Source organism: Sceloporus occidentalis, unplaced genomic scaffold, assembly GCF_023333645.1.
Source record: "Sceloporus occidentalis isolate IW3139 unplaced genomic scaffold, rSceOcc1.0.p SCAF_1, whole genome shotgun sequence".
NCBI lineage: Eukaryota > Metazoa > Chordata > Lepidosauria > Squamata > Phrynosomatidae > Sceloporus > Sceloporus occidentalis.
In genome coordinates, this window is record NW_028316981.1 from 182,040,658 (window position 1) to 182,065,111 (window position 24,454).

At 43.2% G+C, this 24,454-nt stretch overlaps 1 protein-coding gene and 1 long non-coding RNA gene across 2 annotated transcripts; one reads left to right on the forward strand and one right to left on the reverse strand.

The window, feature by feature from the left end:
- Positions 1-8,643: 8,643 nt before the first annotated feature.
- Positions 8,644-15,840, forward strand: LOC149322966 (uncharacterized). Its single transcript, XR_016272324.1, has 3 exons — positions 8,644-8,726; positions 10,385-14,202; positions 14,591-15,840. It is a non-coding gene; the product is annotated as an uncharacterized LOC149322966 (long non-coding RNA).
- On the reverse strand, positions 13,141-20,739 carry LOC149322967 (blue-sensitive opsin-like). The gene is made up of 5 exons (XM_089485534.1): positions 20,048-20,739; positions 19,515-19,683; positions 18,249-18,414; positions 14,608-14,847; positions 13,141-13,269 (listed from the first exon to the last, which is right to left on the reverse strand). Exons 1-5 carry the CDS (start codon positions 20,433-20,435, stop codon positions 13,141-13,143), a joined length of 1,092 nt encoding a protein of 363 aa, XP_089341660.1. The 5' UTR covers positions 20,436-20,739.
- Between the last annotated feature and the right edge of the window lie 3,715 nt (positions 20,740-24,454).

Below are 24,454 nucleotides of genomic sequence, written 5' to 3' on the forward strand. Positions count from 1 at the left end.
TACATCATTTTACTGTGCCATTATATTTAGTGGGACTTGAGCATCCATGGATTTTGGTATCCATGGGGTTTCCTGGAACCAAACCCTAGTCAATATCAAGGGCCCACTATATAACACATATCACCACAGTTCAGCCCTCCGTGCTTCGCTGCTAAAGAAATCCCATTTCTTTCTTCTTTGCTGGAGACAGGCAATCATTTTTCAATGTGGTCAAAAAAGTGGCCTGAGAGAGGCATTTCTTTTCTATGCAGTACACACACACATCCATTTTTCCTCCCCCTCCATGGCATCTGGTTGTCAAGCAAGTTTTCACACAATAACAGCCCTTCATAAAATTTGTCCTGTCAATCCCATCCTATCCGAAAGTCTGATTTGGGAAAGATAATCCTGACTGATCCTCTATCCTCCCATTTTTTCCACTGTTTTAAAAATGTCCAAGTTTCTCTCTCCAACTCCAGTTTCCCACTTCATACTCACTTTATACTCACCTGTTGAAGGGTATGTCGGTAATGGGCTGGATGAGGGAAAACAGACTCAGCCTGAATCCAGAGAAAACGAAAGTACTCGTGATAGGTTCTCCTGGCCCGGGGAAGGATATTTGTCCACCTGTCCTAAATGGGGTCACGCTCCCCGTGAAGGACTCAGTTCGCAGTCTGGGGGTGCTTCTGGGCTCATCGCTCCACCTAACTTCTCAGGTGGATGCGACGGTCAGGAGCACTTGTTACCAGCTTCGGCTGATACGCCAGCTCCGACCCTACCTGGGCTGGGGGGACCTTGAAACGATGGTACATGCCCTGGTAACCTCTCAGATCGGGCGGGAAAGATTTATTAAGAGTTCCTAAAGCAAGATATACTTCATCTCGGAGGGCATTTTCCATCTCAGCCCCACAGCTTTGGAACTCCCTGCCCGACGAGCTCCGCGTTGTCACCTCCCTTGATATATTCAAGAGGAATTTGAAGACCTTCCTATTCCGCCAGGCTTTTCCCCATGTGCCTTAATCGTTTATCTCCCTTTGATGATGTATACTGTTCAATCCAGCTATTTGTTATGGTTTTAATGCTTTGTAATAATTGGTTTTAGATGCTGTATAGTTTTAATTACTATGGGTGGCTGGTTGTACACTGTTGGGGACATATGTTGCTTATAATTGTTTTTGTTACAATTTGTTGTTGGAAACCGCTATGATCTACACAGGAATAGCGGTATATAAATATTATTATTATTATTATTATTATTATTATTATTATTATCATTATCATTTATGTAATCACCAAGACATGAGAATGATGTGAGAATGGGTTAAGGGTATCCGTCATCCAGAGCAGCAATCTTATTTTTAAACTCTCTGAGAAACTTAATAAAAAGTTACTTTTCTCCCAGATTACAACAAATAGATTTGAAAGTACAGTAGGTCAGCGTCCATGGATTTCTTCAAGGTAGCTTAAGAATGCTGGTTTTCCTGACTGTTTCATGGAACCACAGAACTAGATAGAAGTAACTCCTCAAGGCATTTTGTTTCCTGAAACAAATCAGCTCTCTATTCCCCCAATGCCAACAAAATGCTTGCCACCAAAGTCTAGGCAAGTTATTTTGGTATTTAAGGCTGAAATGCCCATCCAGGGATCTCTCATTTTCCCTGACAAAATGGTACAAGTTTATCACACTGGGGCTAATTTTGGCATTAAAGAGAGATTAAAGCATCCCACTAATAAAGCGAAAATGGCAAGTAATTGCACAAATGATTATCACATGCAATTGTGCAAATACAGTGATATCGGAAATGCATTGTTGCTAAAATCTTGAAAGTAAAAAGTTGTGTGTTAATGCTTCTTTGTGGCCACTTTAATGGCGGGTTTTGTGCAATGTTGTGTGAAATCATTTTGTGTAATTATGCGATTTTTCCAGGATATTCATGGGATAATCTCCTGATCTCCTTCGTGTGATACACTAGAGAAAACAACCCAACAACAGACTAACAACTTTCATGACCTCCAAAATCAACTGTGTAACGCAACCACCTCACTCTGCCTTTCAGAGCCTTATAAATTCAGCAGTGTTCCTCACTAATCTCAGTATAACTTGCCAAGATATCAGTTTCTTGAATCCCATGTTTATCACAGTAAAGTCCACATACAAATTCTATTTAAAAAGCTTAAACAAACAAAAACCATTACAAATCAGATAATAAAACAACAAACAGTACAGTGGGCCCTTGGTATCTGCTAGAGATATTCATCCTGAACCCCATGGATGCCAAAATCTGTGGATGCTCAAATCCCATTATATACAATGATGTTGTAAAATGGCGTCCCCTCATATAAATGGCAAAATCAAGGTTTGCTTTTTGGATTTCTTTTAAAAAACATTTTCATGCTGTGGTTGGTGGAATCCATGCTTGGACAATCCATGGATATAGCAGACTGACGATGTAAGAGTGCAGAACATCACAAAAAAAGGTGGTGGTGTGGAGACTCTCATAAACCATAGCTGAACTCAAGTAGTTGTGATAGACATGCAGATACCACAAATATCCTTCTGGACTGAACTAGAGGGAAGGGAAACCTGTGTGGAAGTGAGTGTTAGTAGCCAAGCCTAGGGTAGCCTTTTCCAACCTGTTGCCTTCCAGATATGTTGGACTACAATCTTCATAATACCACAGTCAGCATATGGAAGTATAGGACTGGTAGATAATAAATCTAGAAGCCATTAGGTTGGCATATGTGTTTCTCTAGGCAGGGAATCCAGGCTACAACTGTGGCTGTGTCTGAACTGCAGAAATAATCCAGGTTGACAACACTTTAGCTGCCATGGCTCAATGCTATGGAATCCTGGGAACTGTAATTTTGTGAGACATTCAGCATTCTCTGCCAGAGAGCTCTGATGCCACAACAAACTACAATTCCCGGAATTCCATAGCATTCAGCCATGGCAGTTAGTCATGTCAACCTGGATTATTTCTGTAGTGTGGGTGCAGCATGTGTTCCTAGCCCTTACCTGAATTAAGTCTTTGAATCCATATCCTCTAACTGTCCCAGTTTGGCAGGAGCAGTCCGAATTAAACCTCTGTAATCCCATTTTTCAACCACTTTTAAAATGTCCCAATTTCTCTCTTTTCCTCCCTCTTTCCTTCTGTGTCCTCCATTTACTTCAGATGGTGCACACTTGAGTTAAAAGTGCAAAAGTTGTTTGCACTCAGGTCAGCAGGATGGAGAAGAGAAGCAGGGGAAGAATCTTACCCTTTCCAGTAGGCTCAGGCAAAAGCAAACTGTTGCACTTTTTCATATCTTCTGTATTCTTTCTTATTGTAAACTGTTGTCATCTTGACATACACTGATGCTACTTGGTCAGACATGTCCTGGTATTCATCTGTGAAATACTGGAGAGCATGTAAACCTTAAAGCATACAGAGCAAGATCTTCCCAGAAGGCCTCTAAATAACATACGGAACAAGTGCTCACAAACGGGCCTTTTATGATCAACCAAGAAATTCTCATGTGTAATTTCTGTTGAACAAGTAGAGAAATGTTGCATTTATTATCTCTTAATGGAACAAACATCTCTTAATAGGACAAACACAGAGGTTTATTGCACCCCTGTGAATAGTAAGGGACCATTGGGCAAAAGGGTAATCACTTGTATTTAGTTAATCTTCTCAATTCCTTTAAATAATAAATGTAAAATTTCAACCAGGTCCCTAATGCTGAAGTGTGATTATACTGCTTTATTGGGTTGTCAAAATTATATATATATATATATATATATATATATATATATATATGCACACATTATTTATGCAACTAGCCTTTCAGGATTTAGATGATGAATTTTAAATGTGGATTGAAAATGTGTGTGTCTTATATATACTGTTGGTTGAGGAGAAGCAATTTACATGTTAATCTCTGTGTTGGTCTGTTGTTGAATGGCAAGGCCTCAGGATGTCTAATTAATTAATGATTCATTGTCTGCTGGGAAATCCCCCTGACCCTGGGTGGTTTTCATTTGCATTTGCTGGGTCTTCATTTTGGTGTTTTTCAAGACTGGTAGCCCAACGTTGTTCACTTTAAGGGTTTCTTCTTTCCTGTTGAAGCTGTCCATATGTTTATGGATTTCAAAATGCATTCTGACCTGATAGTTGTTGGCATGATGCAAAATTTCAGTGTTTTCACATAGCATTTTATGCCCAGGATGGTTTATAATGTGTTCTGTTACTTATGATTTTTCTGGCTGACCCACTCTGCAGTGTCTCTTGTGTTCCTTGATTCGTGTTTGAACACTTCTTTTGGTGGTCCCTATGTAGACTTGTCCACAGCTGCATGGTATGCGGTAAACTCCCGTGGCTATGAGAGGGGCTCTCCTGGATTTTCTTGGTCAGTTTGTAGATTTGGAGGTTGTGTTTCCTCACCACTTTCCCTATTCTGTCGGTGACTCCTCTGATGTATGGTAAAAAATATTTTCCCTTTGGGTGGTTGGTTGTCTTCACTTCTGTGGATGCCTACTGTGAAAGCCTTCAATCATCTTTGTTAACTGAGGCATGCCTGCACTGACTTTGAGGGTTTGGGGGCTGAAGTATCTTGGGAAAGGGTGTCTGGCTGCAATACTAAAAGGAACACTCCCTTTGTATCTTTTTTTAAATAGAAAAGGGTTGGAAGTAGGAAACTGCTACTCTTTCCAGTGGCATCATTAGTGAGTGCGAGGAGTGTGGCATGCACTGGATGACTCCCCAGAAGAGGGGTGACACCTGGTAGGAGCCTCCTCCCACACCATGATGGAGGCCTCCTCACATGGAGGTCTCCATGGCGGTGATGAAAGAGAGGGTTGAGTTTACCCTTTTGACTGCCACTGCCACTACCCCTAGTACCTCCCTCAACATTGGATGACACCAGGAAAAGGGATGCCAGTGGTTCTTTCTCAGACCTACCACTTGTAGCAACTATGGGCATGTCTACATGGGCCAATCAAAGTAGTTTTGAACTCAAATACTCAAACCACTATGCCACACTGGTTCTCTTAGCATGCAATGACAAACCCCCTCTGAAGTAACATGTGAAGAAAATCTTGTGATAGAGTTGCCTTCTGGGTGTCATAAGTTGGAAATGACTTGAAGGCACACAACACACACACATATGTTCATGCTTGCAGGACAATCGTGATAGAGGACCAAGGAGTGGTCTTTCCTAACCACCATTCTGCAACTGTTGGTTGTGGGGAAAACTGACATGAATAAGTACATGGTGTTATCCAGCACTCAGGTGCGGGAAGCCATCCGCCCTCATTGGATTGGGCGGATATAAAGCTGAACTGGGTCAGTTCCTTTCCTGTTCTAGAGTGCCTGGCTGTTATATCATCTGGAAAGCATCCAACTGGAGCACCCAGCAGGGAGACAAAACAGAGGGCAAGTTCTGTCGAGAGTAGGCATGGGGCGGACATTAAAAAGTTGATGTCCAAAGTATGAGAAATGTCCAGGAAATTTGCTTTTCCACATGTATGTGTGCGTGTGGGGGGGGGAATGTCTATTGTGCATTCTATTGCGCATGCCTCTTGCTTTTCTTCATTTATATTGCTGCCGATACGTATGGATGGAAATGGTGGTTCCTCACCAGAATAGAGGGGGGAACCCCTTTTCCGTGGAATATCAAAAAGGAATCCAGGTTGGACCTTGTGGCTGAAGACCCTTTCTCTTTTCCTTACCACCTATATAAATAGAAAGGAGGACAAAACATTAATGGAACCTTAATTGTTAATTAGGGCTAAAGAGGAGATCAGAGAGGATTAAAAGCCTGGCAACACTGTGCACAGGTGAGCACAGGGAACAAGAAGGTGGGGAGAAGGGAGTCAAGAGCCGCAGGGAGGAGAAGGGTGGAGGGGGTGCATGTGTGTCTGTCTGTCTCCTAAACCAGTCCAACACTTCAATGAACAAACAAATTAACTACAATGAAACAGAAACCCATTACATTCAGGATCACAAAGCAACCATTTGTGTTTCAACAGTTAATGTTTCTCTTTCAGCCTTTCCTGATTTGAACTTTCCCGGAGCCAGAAATTTCAAAGAGAGATAACAAACCTTATAAAAAGACACTTGGGCCTTTTGGGTCCCTCAGGTACCCCTCATGCCTCTCTAAGCAGCTCTTCAACAGCTCAAAAGAAAAGCAATGTAGGAGACTCAATTTAATAACAAGAATGAAATCGTATAGGTAGATGTGTCCACAGAGCATTACAGTTGTCATCTTTAAATCAGTCTCCACATTACCAATTAGAAACTGGTAAGATAATGTGATTCTCAACCATTTATTACAAAAACCACTGCTTTTATGTGTTAGTCTGATTTGTTTCTGTTTCCCTCCATGGAACTGATTTTAATTTATGACTACTAGGTGGGAGAAGACAGTTGTATTCATTCACTCCTCTTGCAGATTTCCCACACCATTTTCACATAGTGACTGATCAGCCATGAGGCAATGGAGTGCTGTCAGAAACCTTCCAAGCTATTGATCACTATGTTATAGGGACAGTTTTTGTCAGTGGAACCAGTGTGGTGTTGTAGTTCCAGTGTTGGATTAAGACTCTGAGAAACCTGAAAATAATCCCAACAGAATATGGGTTGAATCTTTGTTGTTCACGTGTATTTTGAATGCACCCAAGTAAGTTTGGGGGGCAGCTGCAAAACCCCCACTTATCCTGGGAAAATTGATCTTGGGGTTTTTCCTAAGTTTTCCTAAAAGACTCACATTGTTAGCTGTGTGAATAACCGATGTGAACAGACCCAAGATAAAACTCTGCATGCCTTGAATGTGTTTTGAATACATTCACATCATCTGCTCCATCCTTATTTAAACAGGCTTTTAAAGATCTGGCAGTCTTGGTTTTATTGGGGGGTGAGAGGGTTGGTCTTAGATTATTAATTTTAACTGTGTATGTTTTACATTTTATAATTGTAATTTTTATATTTTTATGATTTTAATTGTATAATTTTAATTGTTCTGTTTTATATAGGTTAGCCGCCTTGGGTCCCACTATGGGAGATAGGTGGGATAAAAATAAACTAAATAAATGAAATCTTTATTCGCAGTGCCAACATGTGTGAACAACAGAACTTGCAAAGATGTGCAGAGGTGCAGTTTTGATATAAAAATAGTGTGAACAACAAAACTGGGATTCATGAATGAGATTATTTGTATAGTCGCACTAACAAACAACATCTGAATAACCAACCTTGGGCCAGCTATAACCCCTCAGCGTTAGAGGAAGACAGTGGCAAACCTCCTCTGAATAAATCTTGCCAAGAAGACCCTCTCTATGGGAGGGTGACACAAAGTTGGAATTTACTTGAAGACACATATTAAAAAAATTGTTAACATAGAGACCAAAATATTATTTATTTACTGTATGGAAAGAGTGGGCAGCTTTGAAGGGTTGGTGAGCCTGCAATGGAGTGCCCAGAATGGACAGAGACACAGAACTTTGTTGTTCTTGCAATTGCCGCAAAAATTCAGTACTGTAACAGCCATTTGGTATACCATAACCAATTTCTTATTAATTTTCATTCATAGTCAATATACAGTCAGCCCTCCATATCCACAGATTTTCTTTCCACAGATTCAAGCATCTACGGCTTGAAAATATTTTAAAAACAGATATATTCCAAAAAGAAAACCTTGATTTTGCCATTTTATATAAGGGACACCATTTTACTATGTCATTGTATTCAATGGGACTTGAGCATCCATGGATTTTAGTATTCATGGAGGCTCCTGGAACCAAACCCCAGTAGATACCTAAAGCCCACTGTTTAATGAAGTGCTAAACAGAAGACCCCACATATGCCTAAAACATGTAACTTCCAATACATATAGATGTATCTCCTTGATACACCACAATCACTTCCACTGGTGATTTTTGCACATTATCAAAGGCGTAGAGTGGGACACCGTGTACAGCCACAAAAACCCCAATAAATGCATTCTAGAACAGATCATACCTGAGATCACTCTGTAAGCCAAGATGGTTAAACTGAGGCTGTCATACTTTGGACATGTCATAAGAAGGCACAACTCACTAGAAAAGACAATAATGCCAGGAAAGGTGGAGGGAAGGCGAAAGAGAGGAAAACCACATGCTGGATGGTTGGACTCCATTGAGGAAGTCATGGGCATGAGTCTGTAAGAACTAGGAAAAGTAGTGGAAGATAGGGATTCTTGGAGATGTCTTGTCCACAGAGTCACCATGAGCTGAAATTGATTCAAGAGTGATTAACAACAAAGAGTGGGAGACACCAATAGCAATTTTTGGGCACAATCCACTGGGAAATTCTTTTGTAAAAGCTCGATTTAAATGAAGGGGATCTATGCAAGAAGGCCATCTCTGTTCATCCTAATGAGGACTGCACAGAATATTTTTTCCAAGGTGTGTGTCCTATGCATCTTCACGTATCCAAACATCTTGGCATGTCCTGACCCCCACTATGGCTGCCCTAATTCCCTCCCCACCACCATTAAACTGCAGTGAGCTTCAAGCTGCTCATCTGATGGGAGGTGACACCCACTCCCTTGGCCCCCTCTAATCCAGGGGATTTTTGGGTCACTCCGGAGGAGTCCGATTAAGGGAAACTGGAAACTTTAATCTCCCAGCCACGGAAAAAGGGGCAGAGCTCTGGGAGACTGAGGTGGAAAGAGCCACACAGCAAAGAAGACTGCACCGGGGGCACACCGAAGGGACCAGACCCCCACAGGTACCAGGGGTAGCTAACTGGGTGACAGGCCAGCCACAGTGAAGGGCAATTGGCATTTGTGTGTTTGTTTGTTGTATTTGGGCAGAAGGGGGCTTTCAAAGATACTAGTGGGACACAAGGTTATGTGCAATGCACTGGAGATATTTCTGCCATTTGGGTATCGGTGCATAATGGGGTGGATGGAACTTGGTTCCTTGCTAATATGCAACATGGTTGCCCTGTTTGTTGGGCATCTCAGTGCAACAAATGTGTTACTTACTTGTACAATGGATTCATGTACATGAGTGTTCAAGAATGCCTTGAGTGTTCTTGAGTGTTCAAGAATGCCAGTTTGTGAGAGGAGGGTTAAAGGGGCAGGGAAGATTCGGAGGAAAATGGAAAGGCCTGCTCTTAAATATATTGAAGAGTGAATTAACAGACGGAAAGCAAAACTAGAAAAACCAAACCCTAAATCTCAACCTAATGCATTTTGCATCATTTCCAAGGATGACTTTTAAAGACAGACAGACAGACAGCACGGTGTAGTGGCTTGAGCATAGAAGTATGATTCTGGAGACCAGGGTTCAAATCTCCACTCGGTTATGGAAATCCACTGGGTGATGTCACACACTCAGCCTTAGAGGAAAGCAGAAGCAAAAACCCCTCCAAACAAATCTTGCCAAGAAAACCCCATGATAGCTTCGTCCTTTTAATGTCTCATAATTTCCAGATGTACCTGTTCTTCTAAGGCATAATCACAGTTGGTCTAAAACACATGGGGATGAACTTACCCCTCACCAAAAGGCACCTTTGATACATGCCTGTTTTTGGTTTCAGAGAGTAACCAAATGACACACTGTTATCAACCACAAGGCATCGCTCTGCTACTTATAGAATGCTTCTTATACATGTACAGCGGTTATACAAGTAGATTCAGAGACTTAAACCTTTGTGAGCTACTGAAGGCTACAGAGCACAAGAGTGAGGCCTGTTACAAAAAGTGTGTGCAGAGTATATAAATCTCTCTCTCTCTCTTTTGCAGAATATGTAAATTCACTTTATTTCAAATAACCCCTTTCCCTACACTAGTAACATCTTCCTTGCTAGTAACATCCACACTAGTAACATCTTCAAGTCCAAAACTCTTCATTACTTTGCTTTCCCAATTAGTTTTCAACCAGACATCCTAAAAGTCGATCAGCTTCTTCCACCGCACCTTTAATAGCGTTTAAATACTTCATTGCCATCTTCAAATATTGTTTCAATCATTCTAATATTTGGGCATTACAGTGGGCCCTTGGTATCTGCTGGGGTTTGGTTCCAGGACCCTTCATGGATACCCAAATTTGTGGATGTTCAGGTCCGATTAAATACAATGGATATTAAAATAGTGATCCTGATATAAAATGGCAAAATCAGATTTTGCTTTTGGGAATATATATATGTATATATTTAAGCTGTGGATACTTGAATCAATGGATAAAGTATCTGTCGATAGGGAGGGTCGGCTTTATTTCTTTTTCTACTGCCATGGGGATCCAACTTGAGTCTTGTCAAATATTTTGGGAAGTACAGGGAAGCTAGTCTGTACACTTGCATGTTTCCCCAAGAAGAATGACCAAAAGGCTGTGTGGTGCATATAAGCGCTGCTCTCTTAATATTTTCTTTCTGCCTGACAGCTGAATATTGCCTAGAGGGGTCCTACTCTGAGATGACATATTACAGCTGAGGAAAGCAATGGAGCAAGTTTTGGGAACTGTGGAAACCTGGGCTGAACCTAGAGTTGAAAGCTAAGTATCAATCTGAAGAGGAAAAGGGTTATTAAGCTTTATGGTCCATGAGTGCAGATGGAAGTTGAGACAGTAAAAAATAAGGGCTCTGGCTGCTCATGTGTGCAAATACAATTGTGCTTCTACATTGCAGTTGATCAGGAATATTGATGGGATCTGCATGGTGATGAAACCTTAGATTTGAAGTGGAATCTGAATGGGTTAAGGTCTGTAGTTGATGACTAGTGAGTGTGGGGTGGCCTTTCGCATCATAGGGTTGGGATCCTGGCCTGTAAAATGGGTTTTGTTTTGGGGCTCTCTCTTCTTTACAGTTGGGCCTTGCCCCCCCACCAGCTTTCTGGGCGCTCGTCAGGAATTCCGCTAGTTCTGAACTATTTACAGTTAGAAAAAGTTCACTACTAGCAGAACTCGGCCGCGCGCGCTTCATTCTTCGGGGGGCAAGGAGTCCAAGCAAGGCTGAGAAGAGGCTACAGGGCAAGCCAGGGAACTGGAAAATATGGACTGGGGTGGGAACCCCTCTCGTAGACAAAATCGCATTAGCAACTTGTCCATGTACAGGCCCCTTGTGGTTTGAATTCAAGGCCCTTCCTGGACGGGTTGCTGTTTCTCCACACGTCCCAGCCCTCCCGCTACAGAGATGGGGAGAAAGAGGGGTCCCGTCCTCTTTGCAAGTACAGCCCTAAATAACCAACCACCACGGTGCATTCAAAAGTTGCATCTCCTTCTCATTTATTCATGTAATCAGGGGAGAGTGTGGGAGCAGGGATTTTTATTAACAAGATGGGCATTACAGAAATAGGGTGAGGTCAGAAGGACTATTCTATATTTACAAAATACAACAACCGCTGCCCTGCAATGCCCGCTGGGGGATGTTGAAAGGGACTGCACAGCTGAAATGGGGTTAGTGGCCTATTATCAACCCAGCTTATCTGGCACAGCAGGGAGGTGAGGAGTATTTAGACAATAAAGGAAGGCAGAAGGACCTGAACCCATGCCTTTGCAACGGCAACTCTCTTCACAACTTTTGGGAGGATATATGGGTATGATTTGACCCCTCAAGCTCTTCAGGTTGCATCCTATCTCATTCCACAGTGAGCCCTGTTGCATTTTCTCCCCTTATGTCTATTTTCCCCACTTCTTTTGACCCCCCGCCCTGGTATTGGCAGGTAGGAGTGACATGTAAGTTGCAAAGGGAAAACTGCAGCATACCATCCTCAGAGGTTCCAACGGTTGGAGCCTTCATGAAGCCACAAGCTTTCTGTATGACTGTAACATGCGAGTAACCTAAGAAGTCCCCAGTTCAAGTATTGCTTCTTCCATCAACTCACCGAGTATCCTTTGGTAACACCGTATTTCTCTAGGCCACTTACCCTTTGGATATACAGATAAGACCACCCTGTCTCCTAGGGCTCTGATACGGATTATTGAAACAATGCAAGGGAAGTGCTTTGAACCTGTTAAACACACTGTAAATGCAAAGTATTGTTTGTTCTTACTTTTGTGGCAACCTATCACTTTTCACACACACACACACACACACACCCCTATGCCTGAGATCATGTGACCATCCCCAGTGAAGGGGTCCCTAAGGAGTGGAATGGGCTACCAAAGGAGGTTCTGGAATCTTCCTCCTTCCCTCTCCCATCCACTTTTACTGGAAGGCTAGAGAGAGGACTCTCAAGGGATGACAATTTGGGTGCCATCTGACATGGTGATTCTGAGGTCCCTTTGAAGTTTGTGCAAAGAACACAGGGAATGAAAGACGTACAGCTGCATTTGTTCTGTCTTTGTTCCAGGCAGTTCTAGAGAGCCACGGATTGCAACTGCTATTCTAAAGAATTCAGAATCAAGAGATATAGGGACAATATGAACATAAAGCTCATCTGGGTGGGTAAGCCCCTGTGCTTCTTGCTCATTCTACTTTGGGAAGAGTATCTGTTCTCTACAGACAATGGTATGTGTTCTTGCTGCCCCCTGCTGTAGGGAATGAAATACAGAAAGAGGTGGGTTGTGATTTCGTTGTGAAAGAGGATAAAATACTTCTCTCCTCTAAGCTGCAGCCTTAAAAGACCCCCATGTGCTGATGTGTCCATTCTGATGACATTGAAGAGGGATCATTTTCTGATGGAGTGGAAGTAGATGAATATATTCCCCACAGTTAGACTAAGTGTGTCGAACCAGCATCTCATATCACCTACAGTGTCAATGAACATAAGGTGGTTCTTTCTTTTACAGAAATGCCTGCAGTGGTAGAAACAAGGAAGGCTGGACCAGCCAGATCCCATTTTCATGTGGGAAGGGACTTGACTGTACTGGAGAAAGGTGCATCCTGATTGCCACCAATTTTGTTCCCCAGTATGCGTGTGATGATTTCACTCACCTTAGTGGGACCAGAAGATGTAGTCCATGAGCACAACTGTTCATAGTAGAATGTTAAGTGTAGAGAACATGTGGAGCAATGCATCGTGACATGTGTAATGTGAATGGGTCTGTGCAGTAGCCAAATCCCTGCAGATCTAACATGGGCTACCAGCAGGAATAATACACACACCGAGAGCAACCTGCTGTGCAGGGCAAGGGGTGGTGCTGTATACAGAAGTAGAGTTCCCAAGGGGTAGAGCGGATGGTGAGGACATTGCTCATGGTTATGCTGGAGACACTTGGCTGGAGGATACCGAAGAGACCTGGGTGGTTTGCGAGGAACCTGATACATCGTCCTCATCACCAAAAGGACTTTTGCCGCAGAAGACGAGCTTCAGCATGCAGGAACGGAACTGCAAGGGAAGGAGAGTTAATCAGTAGGGACTCCACAGCCCAAGATAACACTAGGGAGGGATATGCCAGTTTTCAGAATAGTCACTTGTACAAGTGGGAGGCAATAAAATCCCCAGTGGGAGGCACCAGGATTCTAGCTCTGGTTTGCAAACTTCAGCAAACCTTTATCAGCTAATTTGCCACTGCACACTGCAAAAACACATGATGCATTTTCCAGACCTCTCAGTTAACTCTGTAAAAGTACAGCGCAAGACACTCGCAACATTCTTCTGTGGTTACCTGACTGTAGGGGAGGATACATGGCAGGGAGGGGGGATTTTCAGAGAAATATTCTGACTACTACTGGCCTTCTCACTGTCTAGGAGCTCCTAAGATGCTTCCAAATTCATCATGAGTATCACCTACCTATCTCCATGAGTGAAGTCTCTCCTAAATAAAGTGCTGATACAGATGGCCAGTAAGGCTGTTTCCAAGATGTAGCTACAGTGAACGAGGGGCTTAGGCTAGCCCAAGGCAGTGCTACTCAAAGTGGAAGTCTATGGGCTCCTGCCAATCCCTGAACCAGTGGCTAGAGTGCTTGATACCAGAGGCCTCAATAAGGTCAGGGAGAATGTGGACATATATTCCAAGAGGTTCTACACCTTTGTGGTGAAATCCTGATCAGGGTGGGGCTGATGGTGACACATTTAGGTTGCAGAGAAGTGAACACCAAGCCCTAAGTGACTCCAGAAGAACCAACTGGGGCACACAAGTAGGATGGAATGAAGGCTTTGTGTTTTCTCTTTGCCCACCCACCCCCTGGGGCATCACCAGGGAGTGCAAGCCACACCTAGGTGACACCCTAAAGGTGTCCAAACATCTGCTTTTGGGCAGAAACAGGCTGTGGCATTCACCAGCATCCCTTTAAAAAGCTGAAGAGATGGTGGGAAAAGGTTCTGTGGGAGAGGGTCCAGTTTTTTTCAACTGATTTTTTAAATTAAAAAATAAAAAAAAATATTTTAAATTTTTCTTTAAAAACAAATCTTACTAAATGTTCACTTTAACTACATGAAAATTCATTTAGACTGTGTGTGTGAGACACTGTAATTTAACGGTATAATTTTAATTTCGATAGTTCTTTTATGTCACAACTATTACCATTACATTCAGCAATCTATGGAAATTATGATTTATGAATAACAAAAAACATTACTAAGAATTCTATATGGTGTAGTATGGGAGGAGGTCAATGGGATGGGAGGTTAACACAATGTTACCGCACTGGGTGGTGCCAACCCTAGTGATGCCACTGTACACCCCCCCCCCCCCCGCCCTTAGCAGATCCCATTTCTACTGACCTGCTTGTTCATGAAGACATAGATGACCGGGTTGTAAACAGAGGACGCCTTGGAGAAGACAGAAGGAATTGTGGCCAAGCGAACATCAAAAGGCTCCCCACGGTGTGTTACCACCCACAGTGCAAAGGAGGCATATGGCAGCCAGCAAACCAGGAAGCCCATCACCATCACCACTACCATCTTGGTCACCTCTCTCTCAGCCTTTTGTGTCGTGGCTGACTGCTCCTGCTGCTTTGCAACCTGATGGGGTGGGGAGAGGATTAACCATAAATGCGAGTGAATGAAGTGGCTGAGTGAACACAGCACAGGGGCTACTGTTCAGATGTGTAACCTACTTAAAATTTTGTGGAAGAAGAAAACAGAAGAGAGCGGGTGGGGGCTTGCAACAGGTTGATGGACTGCATAAATGAGAGACAAAGGTTCAGAAGCTCAGTTTCTGCTGTGAGATAATCTACTGTAATAAAATGCTGTCTCCATCAGCATCTGTTTTGCCATGACCTCCCACATTTATGATGCAGCCTAGTAATTTTGAACAGGGAAATCACTAGGGGGGTGCAAGAGCCTGAAAACACACTGGGTAATACCTCAGAGGAGGTGAACACCTGATGGGTGTGTGTGTGTCGCTCACTATCCATTACAAGATCTCTCCGGCTGCCCCCTCTGCCAGCCAAGGCTCCTCTACCATCCATCAGGTGCAACTGCTAGTGGGGGTAGGCTCCTGGCAGTCCCTTCCCACTTATCAGCCCCTTCCTGTTATGGCAGGGCTGCTAGCCAAGCTGGGAAAGAGAAGCAATGATGGCAGGGGAAGGGGGGGATCTGTAGACACCACTGCATCTCACCCCCAACAGTGGCTGCAGTGGACTGACACCTTCCATTCCTTCCTCCTTCCTTTCCCATCCAGCCAGTAGCCTTGGCAGACCCATAAAGGGCTGCCAGGTGGCAGCAGGACCCTACCTTCATCAGCATCTAAAGCAGACTGCTTTGTCCTCCCTTCCCTGCCACTGCTTGGCATTCCCTGCCCCAGAATGAAGCAGCAGGAGGGCAAGGCAGGTTGCAATGTGCCAGACATCTGAGAAAGGTCTGGTGGGTCTGCTGTCCAGGTGCGAAGGGGAGGTGATTGTGGTGGCAGTAGAGGTAGGCACAGACTCCTCCTCCTTCCTTTCTCACCTGGTTAGCAACCTTGCCAGACCTGGAAGGGCCTGCCAAACAACAGCAGCACCCAACTCCCAGCAGTGGCTGGCAAAGGGCAGTGGTTGGGGTATGTGCCAGGCACTTTGGCCAGGATGGGGAGGGCTGGGAGGTGGTTAGGAGGGGGAGAGCAAATGGCCAATACCCCTCCCTGCCTGTCACCACTTCTCCTTCTGCCATCCCCTCCCCTCCTCTTTTGCTCTCCCCCAATGTTGTCTCCCCTAGGTGGCTGCCTAGGTGTGACATGTGTTCCCACATTGGGGTGACACCAGCCCTAGTGATGCCACCAGTTGTGACACAGATTTCTGAATCAAACATCCTTGCTAGGAATTATAGAATGGACAGAAACCTTGTGGTCACCTGGTCCAGGCTAGGTTACTTCCACCTAGAGCATCACCAACAAATGGCATCCAACCATTTTTTGAAAACAGACTAGATTTGCCCAACGTTGGGTATGCTTGGGATTTCCATAACATTTACCCTATGTGTTTGCTTCCCTGTAATTCAAACCTCATTATTTTCTTGTTCTGCCCCACATTTGCAAGTGCTAGGAAATGCTACTTTACCATCTTCCATTTGTATGGATATGCCAACAATGAGTAATAATTCCCCCTTTTCCATCACCTCCCAAAATGCATTCAAACTGCAGAAATAATCCAATTTGACAGCATGTTAACTGCCATGGCTCCATGCAATGGAATGTCGGGAATTGTAGCTTGTTGTGAGACCAGAGCCATGACAAACTACAATTCCCTGAATTCCAAGGAGGCATAGCAGTTAAAATGGTGTCAAAACCGGATTATTTCAGCAATGTGGATGAATCCCAGGTTCCTTCAAATTTTCTTCACTGCACTTTCTGCAATAGCCAGCAGAGGGGGAAACAACCCAATGAACTAGGGCATAATTGCCAATATGGTTTACACCAGATCGTGATTCCAAATGATTCAATTTAAACCACAATGGTTCCCACTTAATTCAAATCACTAAAGCGATTTGGAAAGGGGGGGATGGTTTTTATGCATTTAACCTGCGTTTTACCCATTTAACCCGTGTCAAAAAGATGCTGGTAAAATGGGGTGTTTTTTGAGCTGAATCGAATCTGCCCTGGTTCCCACTGGCAGTGGCTTTTCCCCAGCCTCTCTGCCCCAGCCATGCCTCCCTCTGTCCCCAATGTTCTCCCGTCATTGGCCTCTTTTGCCTGCTCCATCCCCAGCATTTCTGTCCCTGGCCCCTTGCCTTCTGGTCCCCGCAGCCTCCATACCGACCTCCCAGGCTTCCATGCATCCTCCTTACTGGCCTCCCCTTGCGGCTGTCCTGAACTGATTCCTGAAACCGGTTCACTTTCGATTCACTTTCAGGAAGTGGTTCAGGAATTGGATCTAATGGTAAGTGGGAATTAGGCCTAGGAATGGTGGCAGTGACAAGGGGCCAACTGATGGCACAATTTTTCACATACTGCTCGGTACTCATGTGGCTATAACATGCATGAAAATATGCACAAATAGTCTCAATCTATAGGCATTTATGCCACTGTGGCCATTGCTGTTGATGTCTGTGCTTGCAAAGTATTGTGCTTTGCATTCTCTTGTCATCTGCACAGAATGGAATAATCTACAACTATCACTATGGGATTTCCTTAGGGCTAAAGGAAATAGGACATTAAATATGCTCTATATCTAGTTCTTCCCATTCTCCACAATAGCTGGAGGGGTATGTAACTGCCTCCTATGGTCCCAAAGGTGAGGGGTATGTAACTGCCTCCTATGGTCCCAAAGAAACTCTCCCTTGTGGAAACTGTTATTAGTCCCAAGAAGGTAATTTATGTTGGTGACCGTGGGTGCTTGCCCATCACATTGATAGTAGCACCTGGGCGATTTTCCATGGGGACTGTGAGAACGGAGAAGAGATGAAATGCACTTTTTATATGTTGCGATTCTAATACTTACTGGGATGAGGAGTTTTTTTTAAAATGAATGCATTTATACATTTAATTTCACATCTAATTTGGTCCTTAGCCAGAAAGCACCCAAAGAATTCTGCATTGATTAGAGACTGTGTTATATGGTGATCAAGGTATTGCCTAAAAAAAGCAACTGGCATGGGTTCAAACACCATTCCAGGTGCTTACCTCAAATCCCCTGATAGCCTTCCTATCTGGGGGAAGAGACAATAACTCATGGATTAAACACATGCTTTTTGTTCCGAAAGTCCTATGTTAAATCCTGGCTTCTGCTGTTTATAAAAGTATCCAGGAGCAGGACTAGGAAGAGCTAATCCTTGCTAGGATAAACAGAACCAGATTAGATGGATCTTGACAATAAATGACATGTATATACATTCACATCTGTGCATTTTCACCCTGTGCATAGCTGTGCTGTCTGGCACTCTTTCTTAAGAGTGCTATGCCTCATCACCAGAGGAAGAAAACAGAAGGGAGGAGAGTTAGTACTCACAGCCCTCAGGGTGAGAAGAAGGCGGCCGTATGAGAAGACAATAACAGACAGTGGCACTCCAAAGCAGAAAGAGAAGAGGAACAGCACATATGACTCATTGTTCCACTTGTTGTTTGTTGTATACCAGTCAGGGCCACAAGAACACTGGAGACCCTCAGGAATATACCTAAGGAGGCAAAATAAAAGTAGGGAGAAAAAGAGAGGAAGAACAATGAACAAGGAGAGAGAGAAAAACACTTAGAAAAAGAGAAAAGGGAAAGAGAGGACAAGGAAAGATGAAGGAAACAGGGAGATGGGTAAAGCATGCAGAAGATGGTCTAGGGAAAGTGTGAGGGTATGAGAAATGGTAAGAGGAAGTAAGAGAGAAAAGAACAAGAAGGAAAAAGAATGGAGGTGAGAGGCTATGTGAAAGTGTCAGAAAGAGTAGAGGAGGAGATAATTCAGAAAAATAAGGTAAAGAGTATAAAAGAAATATTAGAAAAGAATAGATGAGGGTTAAGAAGAAAGAATAGAAGCAAATAGGTAAGAAGTAGTTCTGGATGGAGGACAGAGGGGGGAAATATAGAAAGGAAAAGTAGAGTGTAAGGATAAAGAGGAGAGAGTATAGATGGGGTCTAAGATGGAAGGAAAAGATAAGACGAGGGAAGAGAATTAATAAAGAAGGATAAGAAAGTGATGATAGGAAGCTGATAGGGATGTAAGAAAGGATTTGAGCAAACAATAAAGATGGATAGAAACAAAAGACCTCTTTAAAGAAAACCAAAGGAAACAAAAGACATTAGAAATCAATACTAGACAGAAGCCAAGAAAAGAGTGGATAATGCTTGGTTTTATTTGTTTGTTTGTTTGTTTTGTTCTGAATAAAAATATATTTTTTTAAAAATGACTAAAGCCAGAGGGTGTTATTCATCCTACATACAAGGTATGGCAAGGAAGAACTGAAGTTGATGGGGAGAGAGCAGGGGGAAAAGCACAGAATTTGGAATTGGCATGGCCAAATCCAAATAAACTGTTAATTATACTTGTGTCTTCTTGGACAAGTCACACTCTCTCAGCCTCAGGGCAAGGCAATGACAAACCTCCTCTGAAAAAACTTGCCAAGAAAACCTCATGACAGATTCACCTTAGGGTCGTCATAAATTGGAAACGACTTGAAGGCATACAACAAGAAACAACAATTCTATTGTTGATTCCCAAGTATCCCTTCACCTATCATCTCATCTCAATATTTTTCTCCCCAAAATATCTGTCCGCTTCAATACATACCTGCTCCAGCCAAAGAGGGGTGGTAAAGAAGCCACCAAGCCAAAGATCCAAGTCATAATACAACCGATGATGGCATGGGTACCCCTGAAGCTGAAGTTTCCCAGAGGTTTGCAGATGACTAGGAATCTTTCAAAGGCCACAACTGCCAAGGACCATAGGCTCACCATACCTAGTTGAGAGTAGGTGGGAGAAGACGGAAATATCCAAAGAGCCTTGCTCAGTCACAGACATTTTACATATGTGCAAATGTTTACATATACAAATTTTACACTACAGATGCAGAAGGTAGACCACATATTGCTGTCATGTTTTCTCTGGGCCCTTATCAATGCTTTCACCACTTATTCACAAAGTCCAGTTTTCTTAATCATACTGACACATTGCAATACCTTCTCATGGTACCCAACAATTCTCAGATATTCCCACATACTCATGCCTCCACAATTGCAAAAAAAAAAAAAAAAAAAAAAAAAAACACCACACAGAAATCACTTTTTCAAGTTCGATTGAATTCTACTTTTTTTCTTGCTTACCTCCCAGCGTTGCAGCGAAACCCTCTATCTTGCAGGCAGTGGGCCCCAGGGAGAAGTACATCTGAGAGAAGCTGTAGAAGGCAGTGGTAGATCCAATACAGACCACCAACAAATTTGACACAGCAAGGTTGACCAGGATGTAGTTCAGGTGGGAACGGAGCTTCTTGTACTTGAAGGTGCAGAAGATGGTGAGAACATTGATGGGCACCCCTAGGATAATCAACAGGAACATGAAGGCAGCCATGCCCATAAAGAGGGCTGGACTACCCAGGTGAGTCTGAGGTACTAGGAAAGGGCTGAGGGTTGTGATGTTGGCAACGTCCAAGGGCATCGGGATAAAGAAATCTTCAGGGAGATCATCCCGGGAATGTGGCCGAGAGTTGTGCATGGTGAAGATCGGAGAGAGGGAGAAGGGAGTGATGAGGACAGAACTGAAGGATGTATGTTAGGTTGATTGGATAGATGGGACAAGGAGAAGAGAGAGATAGACCAAGGGGGTCTGCTTGAGGAAGGATGGCTAGACACAGAACAACTGTGAGGCAGCTAAATTAGACAGGATTCAGGAAGCAGGAAGAGAACCTGGCTTCTCTTCACATCCCTTTGTCACCCAGATGGCATGGAGTCACAAGTGCTGGGACAGGCGGGGGTACCATGGCGAGCAAATAATGAGTCACAGAGTGGTCGTGCATGCCCCTTTTATACCTTTGGGGTGCTGGGGGTTCTTCTGGCATGGTTACAAGAGAGCTGTTCCCGCCACCTCCAAAGCATTCCTGTCTTCTTAATCACCCTTAAGGCTGGAAAGCCTCAGCTAAGCCAAGCTTATCCTCAAGGACTGCACAACAGTTGCAGCCAAAGGGGCTAGGAAAGACGGGTTTAGCTGCTTACCAAGCTGCTTTGCTGGTACCTAATCGGACAGTGGAGCCCGATTAAGGACTCAAGGGGGAAGGAGGGCAGGTCAGATAAGAGGAAAGGATAAGAAGCTGAGATGCAAAGACGAGGAACAAATGTATAGATGCCCTTATTTTCTCAGTGTATATCTCCAGTTATGACTCAGCTGGCACTTCCTAAGACCAAAGTGCCACCTTCTGCTATCTTAGATTCAATCTTATTTCCATTTAGCAGAGGGTCAAAACAGATATGATACTGAGTTCATAATTAGAAAGGAACAGTGTAATTCCCCATCAGTTATGAAACTGCTATAAAATTATAAATCTGGATAATCAGACTTACAAATGAGGCCCATGTTTACCTTCCCAACAAGGAATCAGATTTCTACTGATAAAGTCCTCCAATAGCCAACAATTCTACAGTCATCTTTTTGATTAACTTTTCTCCATAGATTTTCTTGTACTTGAAATTGTGTGTATGTGTTTTTTGTGTGTTCTGTGTCACTACTTTACAAAGGAAGGGAAGAAACAAAGGCATTTCCTTCTCCAAAGGCAATTCCTTAACATTAAAGAATATGTTTCTCTAATCTGTCTATCTCTAATTGAAGTTACTAAGAATACAAGGAGGGATGTAAATAGAGGAAGTGCATTGAAATGGAAGTCTGTCAGACAATATGGGGAAAGAGGAGGAGGAATTAGCATTTATCTAGGAATTCATTCCCCAATTCTACACAAACCTAGACAAGCAGGGGGGATTTTATTCTCTAGGATTAATCCATTTTACCTTGCACAACAGAATCTTGAATGTGGGAGGGAGAATCAGGATTTCTCCCTTCATGTCTAGAAGACACACACAGTTCAAACACATACATATGAGGATGGATAGATATAGAAATGAATGAATTATATTCTCTGTCATAAGAAATACTTATCAGATCAGAGGATACTATGACTGTCTTGCAAGTCTGTATTCTGGACATGTTCCTTCACCTTCTCTCCATTCCAGCACTCTTTATTCTACATCTCTGGGATGAGATGAAACAAGAGTAGAACACATATGAAGTTTTCTTTCTTTAGCTAAACCAGAGGATGTGTGTGAAGTCGTCAGGACCTATAAGTTGGCTCTGAATTCAAGCCTCAGACCTTTAGGTTAATGGTTTTTTGTTGTTAATCACCCTTGATTCATGGCAACCCTGTGGATTCAACACCTGCAAGACCCCATGCTCTGCTTAGGTCCTGCAAATTCCTCCTTGTGACCTTGCTGATTGAGTCTATCCATCTGGCATGCAGTCTTCCTCTCTTTCTACATTCCTCTACCTTTCCTAGAATTATTGTCTTTTCCAATGAGTCATGCCTTCTCATGATGTGGCCAAAGTACGACAGCCTCAATTTAATCAACTTGGCTTCTAGAGATATCTCAAACTTGCTCTGTTCCAGGACCCATGTTGGTAGTACTGGCTGTAGGGTGAGATCAGAATCTCTTTCTCCCCAAAATCCTATAGCCCTCAGAATTTAGTCCTTCAAGCATTGGGTAAGACAAACTATCACCTCTGAGAAGGGAATTGTGGTTTTGCAATGGGATAAAGTGGGTGTCAGAGGCATTTTTCAGGAATGCTAGAAGAGGAATTCTCAACCGATTTGGCAAAGCGTAAGTTGCAACACACCCCAAGGACATTACTGTATGTGGCTTTAAACCATTATTATACCAGGAAAGATGGCATTGGCACAATGAGACCTTCGACCCGTAGTTGTGCTGTTCACGACCAGTCCTTTTTCATTGAGGGGGAAACCCTGTCAATGACCTGGCAAGTGTGCAAGTCCTTAGATGTGAAACATTCCTCCCAGGACAGTTGCGTGATTGTGAGTCACATGGTGTCAGTGTCCCTCCCTCCCTCCATTCACACTCCTCTCTGTTATTCTGGATTACCTTTAGTTCCTTTAATTATTATTTTTTTCTATTTTATTCCCCCCACCTAATTTCAATCAAAACAGCAGCGTGCTGGAATTGCAAGAAAAAGTGAGGCAAATAATTAAAAAAAACCTTAAGGCATGCCGGGTAGGGCATAAGACAGGAAGGTATAGTTAAGGAAAAGTCAGAAAGAGAGCGCAATGAGGGCAGCAGCCCTGGTTGCATGAATGAGAGGAGGTGCGATGATGGCTGCCTTGAGAACAGTATGTCCCCATTTTATTTTTAGTAGGGTGACTGCTGCGAGAACGGGGCTTGTGCAGAAGAGTCCTGAGAAATCTCAGGGTGGAAGTAAGATGGAAGTACGGTCCTTTGGTAAGGAGCTGAGATGCAGCACCGCAGAATCATAGGGCTGAAACAAAGCACGGGAAATGAGAGATGCATAGTTTCAGAAATCATGTTTTCTGAATCAAACCTCATTCACCACTTCAGGAAGCACCCGCTCAAAAAAACCGATTAGCATCTTGTCTGTTTTGGCCCTCAGACACTTAGATGCTAATCCTCCGCCACTCTGCTGCTGCATCCTTAATGCTCTCTGTCAGACAGTTGAGCCAATTCTTATCAATGGGCTTTACTTAGATCTGAAATTGGTTCTTCTTAGCCAGTGACACCCATGTCTCTGCTTTGAGACTATTTATACATTATGGTTTTCAAAAAGCAATACAAATTACTTTCCTGCTAATACTACTACTTACTATCGCTGATCCAACATAATGCTTAATAGCTTTACACACATAATGGGGAGGTAGTGGTGGCAGAAGAAGGCAATTGCAAACTTCCTCTGAATAAATCTTGCCAAGAAAACTCTAAGAAACAGTTGCTGTATGTCAGAGAATACTTAAAGGTACATAGCAACCAAGTGGTAGAAAGACAAATCTTGCTAAGGGAAAAAAATACAATTTAATTTGACATGATGCAGATATTTCCTCCTGTTGTTATGCACCTTCAAGCTCTGGCTCTGACTTATGCTGACACTTTCATAGGTGTTTGTTGACTACACTCATCCCGCCATATTTGCGGCTTTGATATTTGCGGCTTTGATTATTCACAGATTTGATTAATATGTTCTCTCTAGGAATATCTAGGTCCTCCAGTGCAACTCTATGGTCAACTTTAAAAGTTGCACTGATAGACCTAGAGAATACTCTACTAGGCATTTGTAGCTCCTCCAGCGCTGCTCTATAGACATTCTCTGTCAGACGTTGATCACAGAGTTGCACTGGAGGACTTAAAGATTCCTAGAAAGGCGTCCTCTCAGGCACAAAAAAACACTGTGTTTTTGTTATTTGTGGTTTTTCTATATTCACAGGGGTCTTGTGCCTCTAACCCTAGCGAATATGGGGGGACAAGTGTATATTTATTCAGAGGAGGTTTGCCATTGCCTTCCTCTGAGACTCAGAGTGTGTGACTTGAGCAAAGCCACCAAGTAGGTTCCCATGGTTCAAACCTTGGTTTCCCTGAGTTACACTCCAGCCCTGCTACTGCACAGGGTCCCTGTAGCTGCAATTTAACATTTTTTAAAAAAACTATTTTATCCGCTGCATTCATGCAATC

Coding starts and splice junctions, on each gene's coding strand:
- LOC149322967 (XM_089485534.1), bottom strand. CDS start 20,435: ATGCACAACTCTCGGCCACATTCCCGGGATGATCTCCCTGAAGATTTC. Junction 18,415..19,514: donor CCCCTCTTTGGCTGGAGCAG/GTATGTATTGAA, acceptor TTGCCTCCTTAG/GTATATTCCTGAGGGTCTCC. Junction 14,848..18,248: donor TTCTTCTCACCCTGAGGGCT/GTGAGTACTAAC, acceptor CCACCCCATCAG/GTTGCAAAGCAGCAGGAGCA.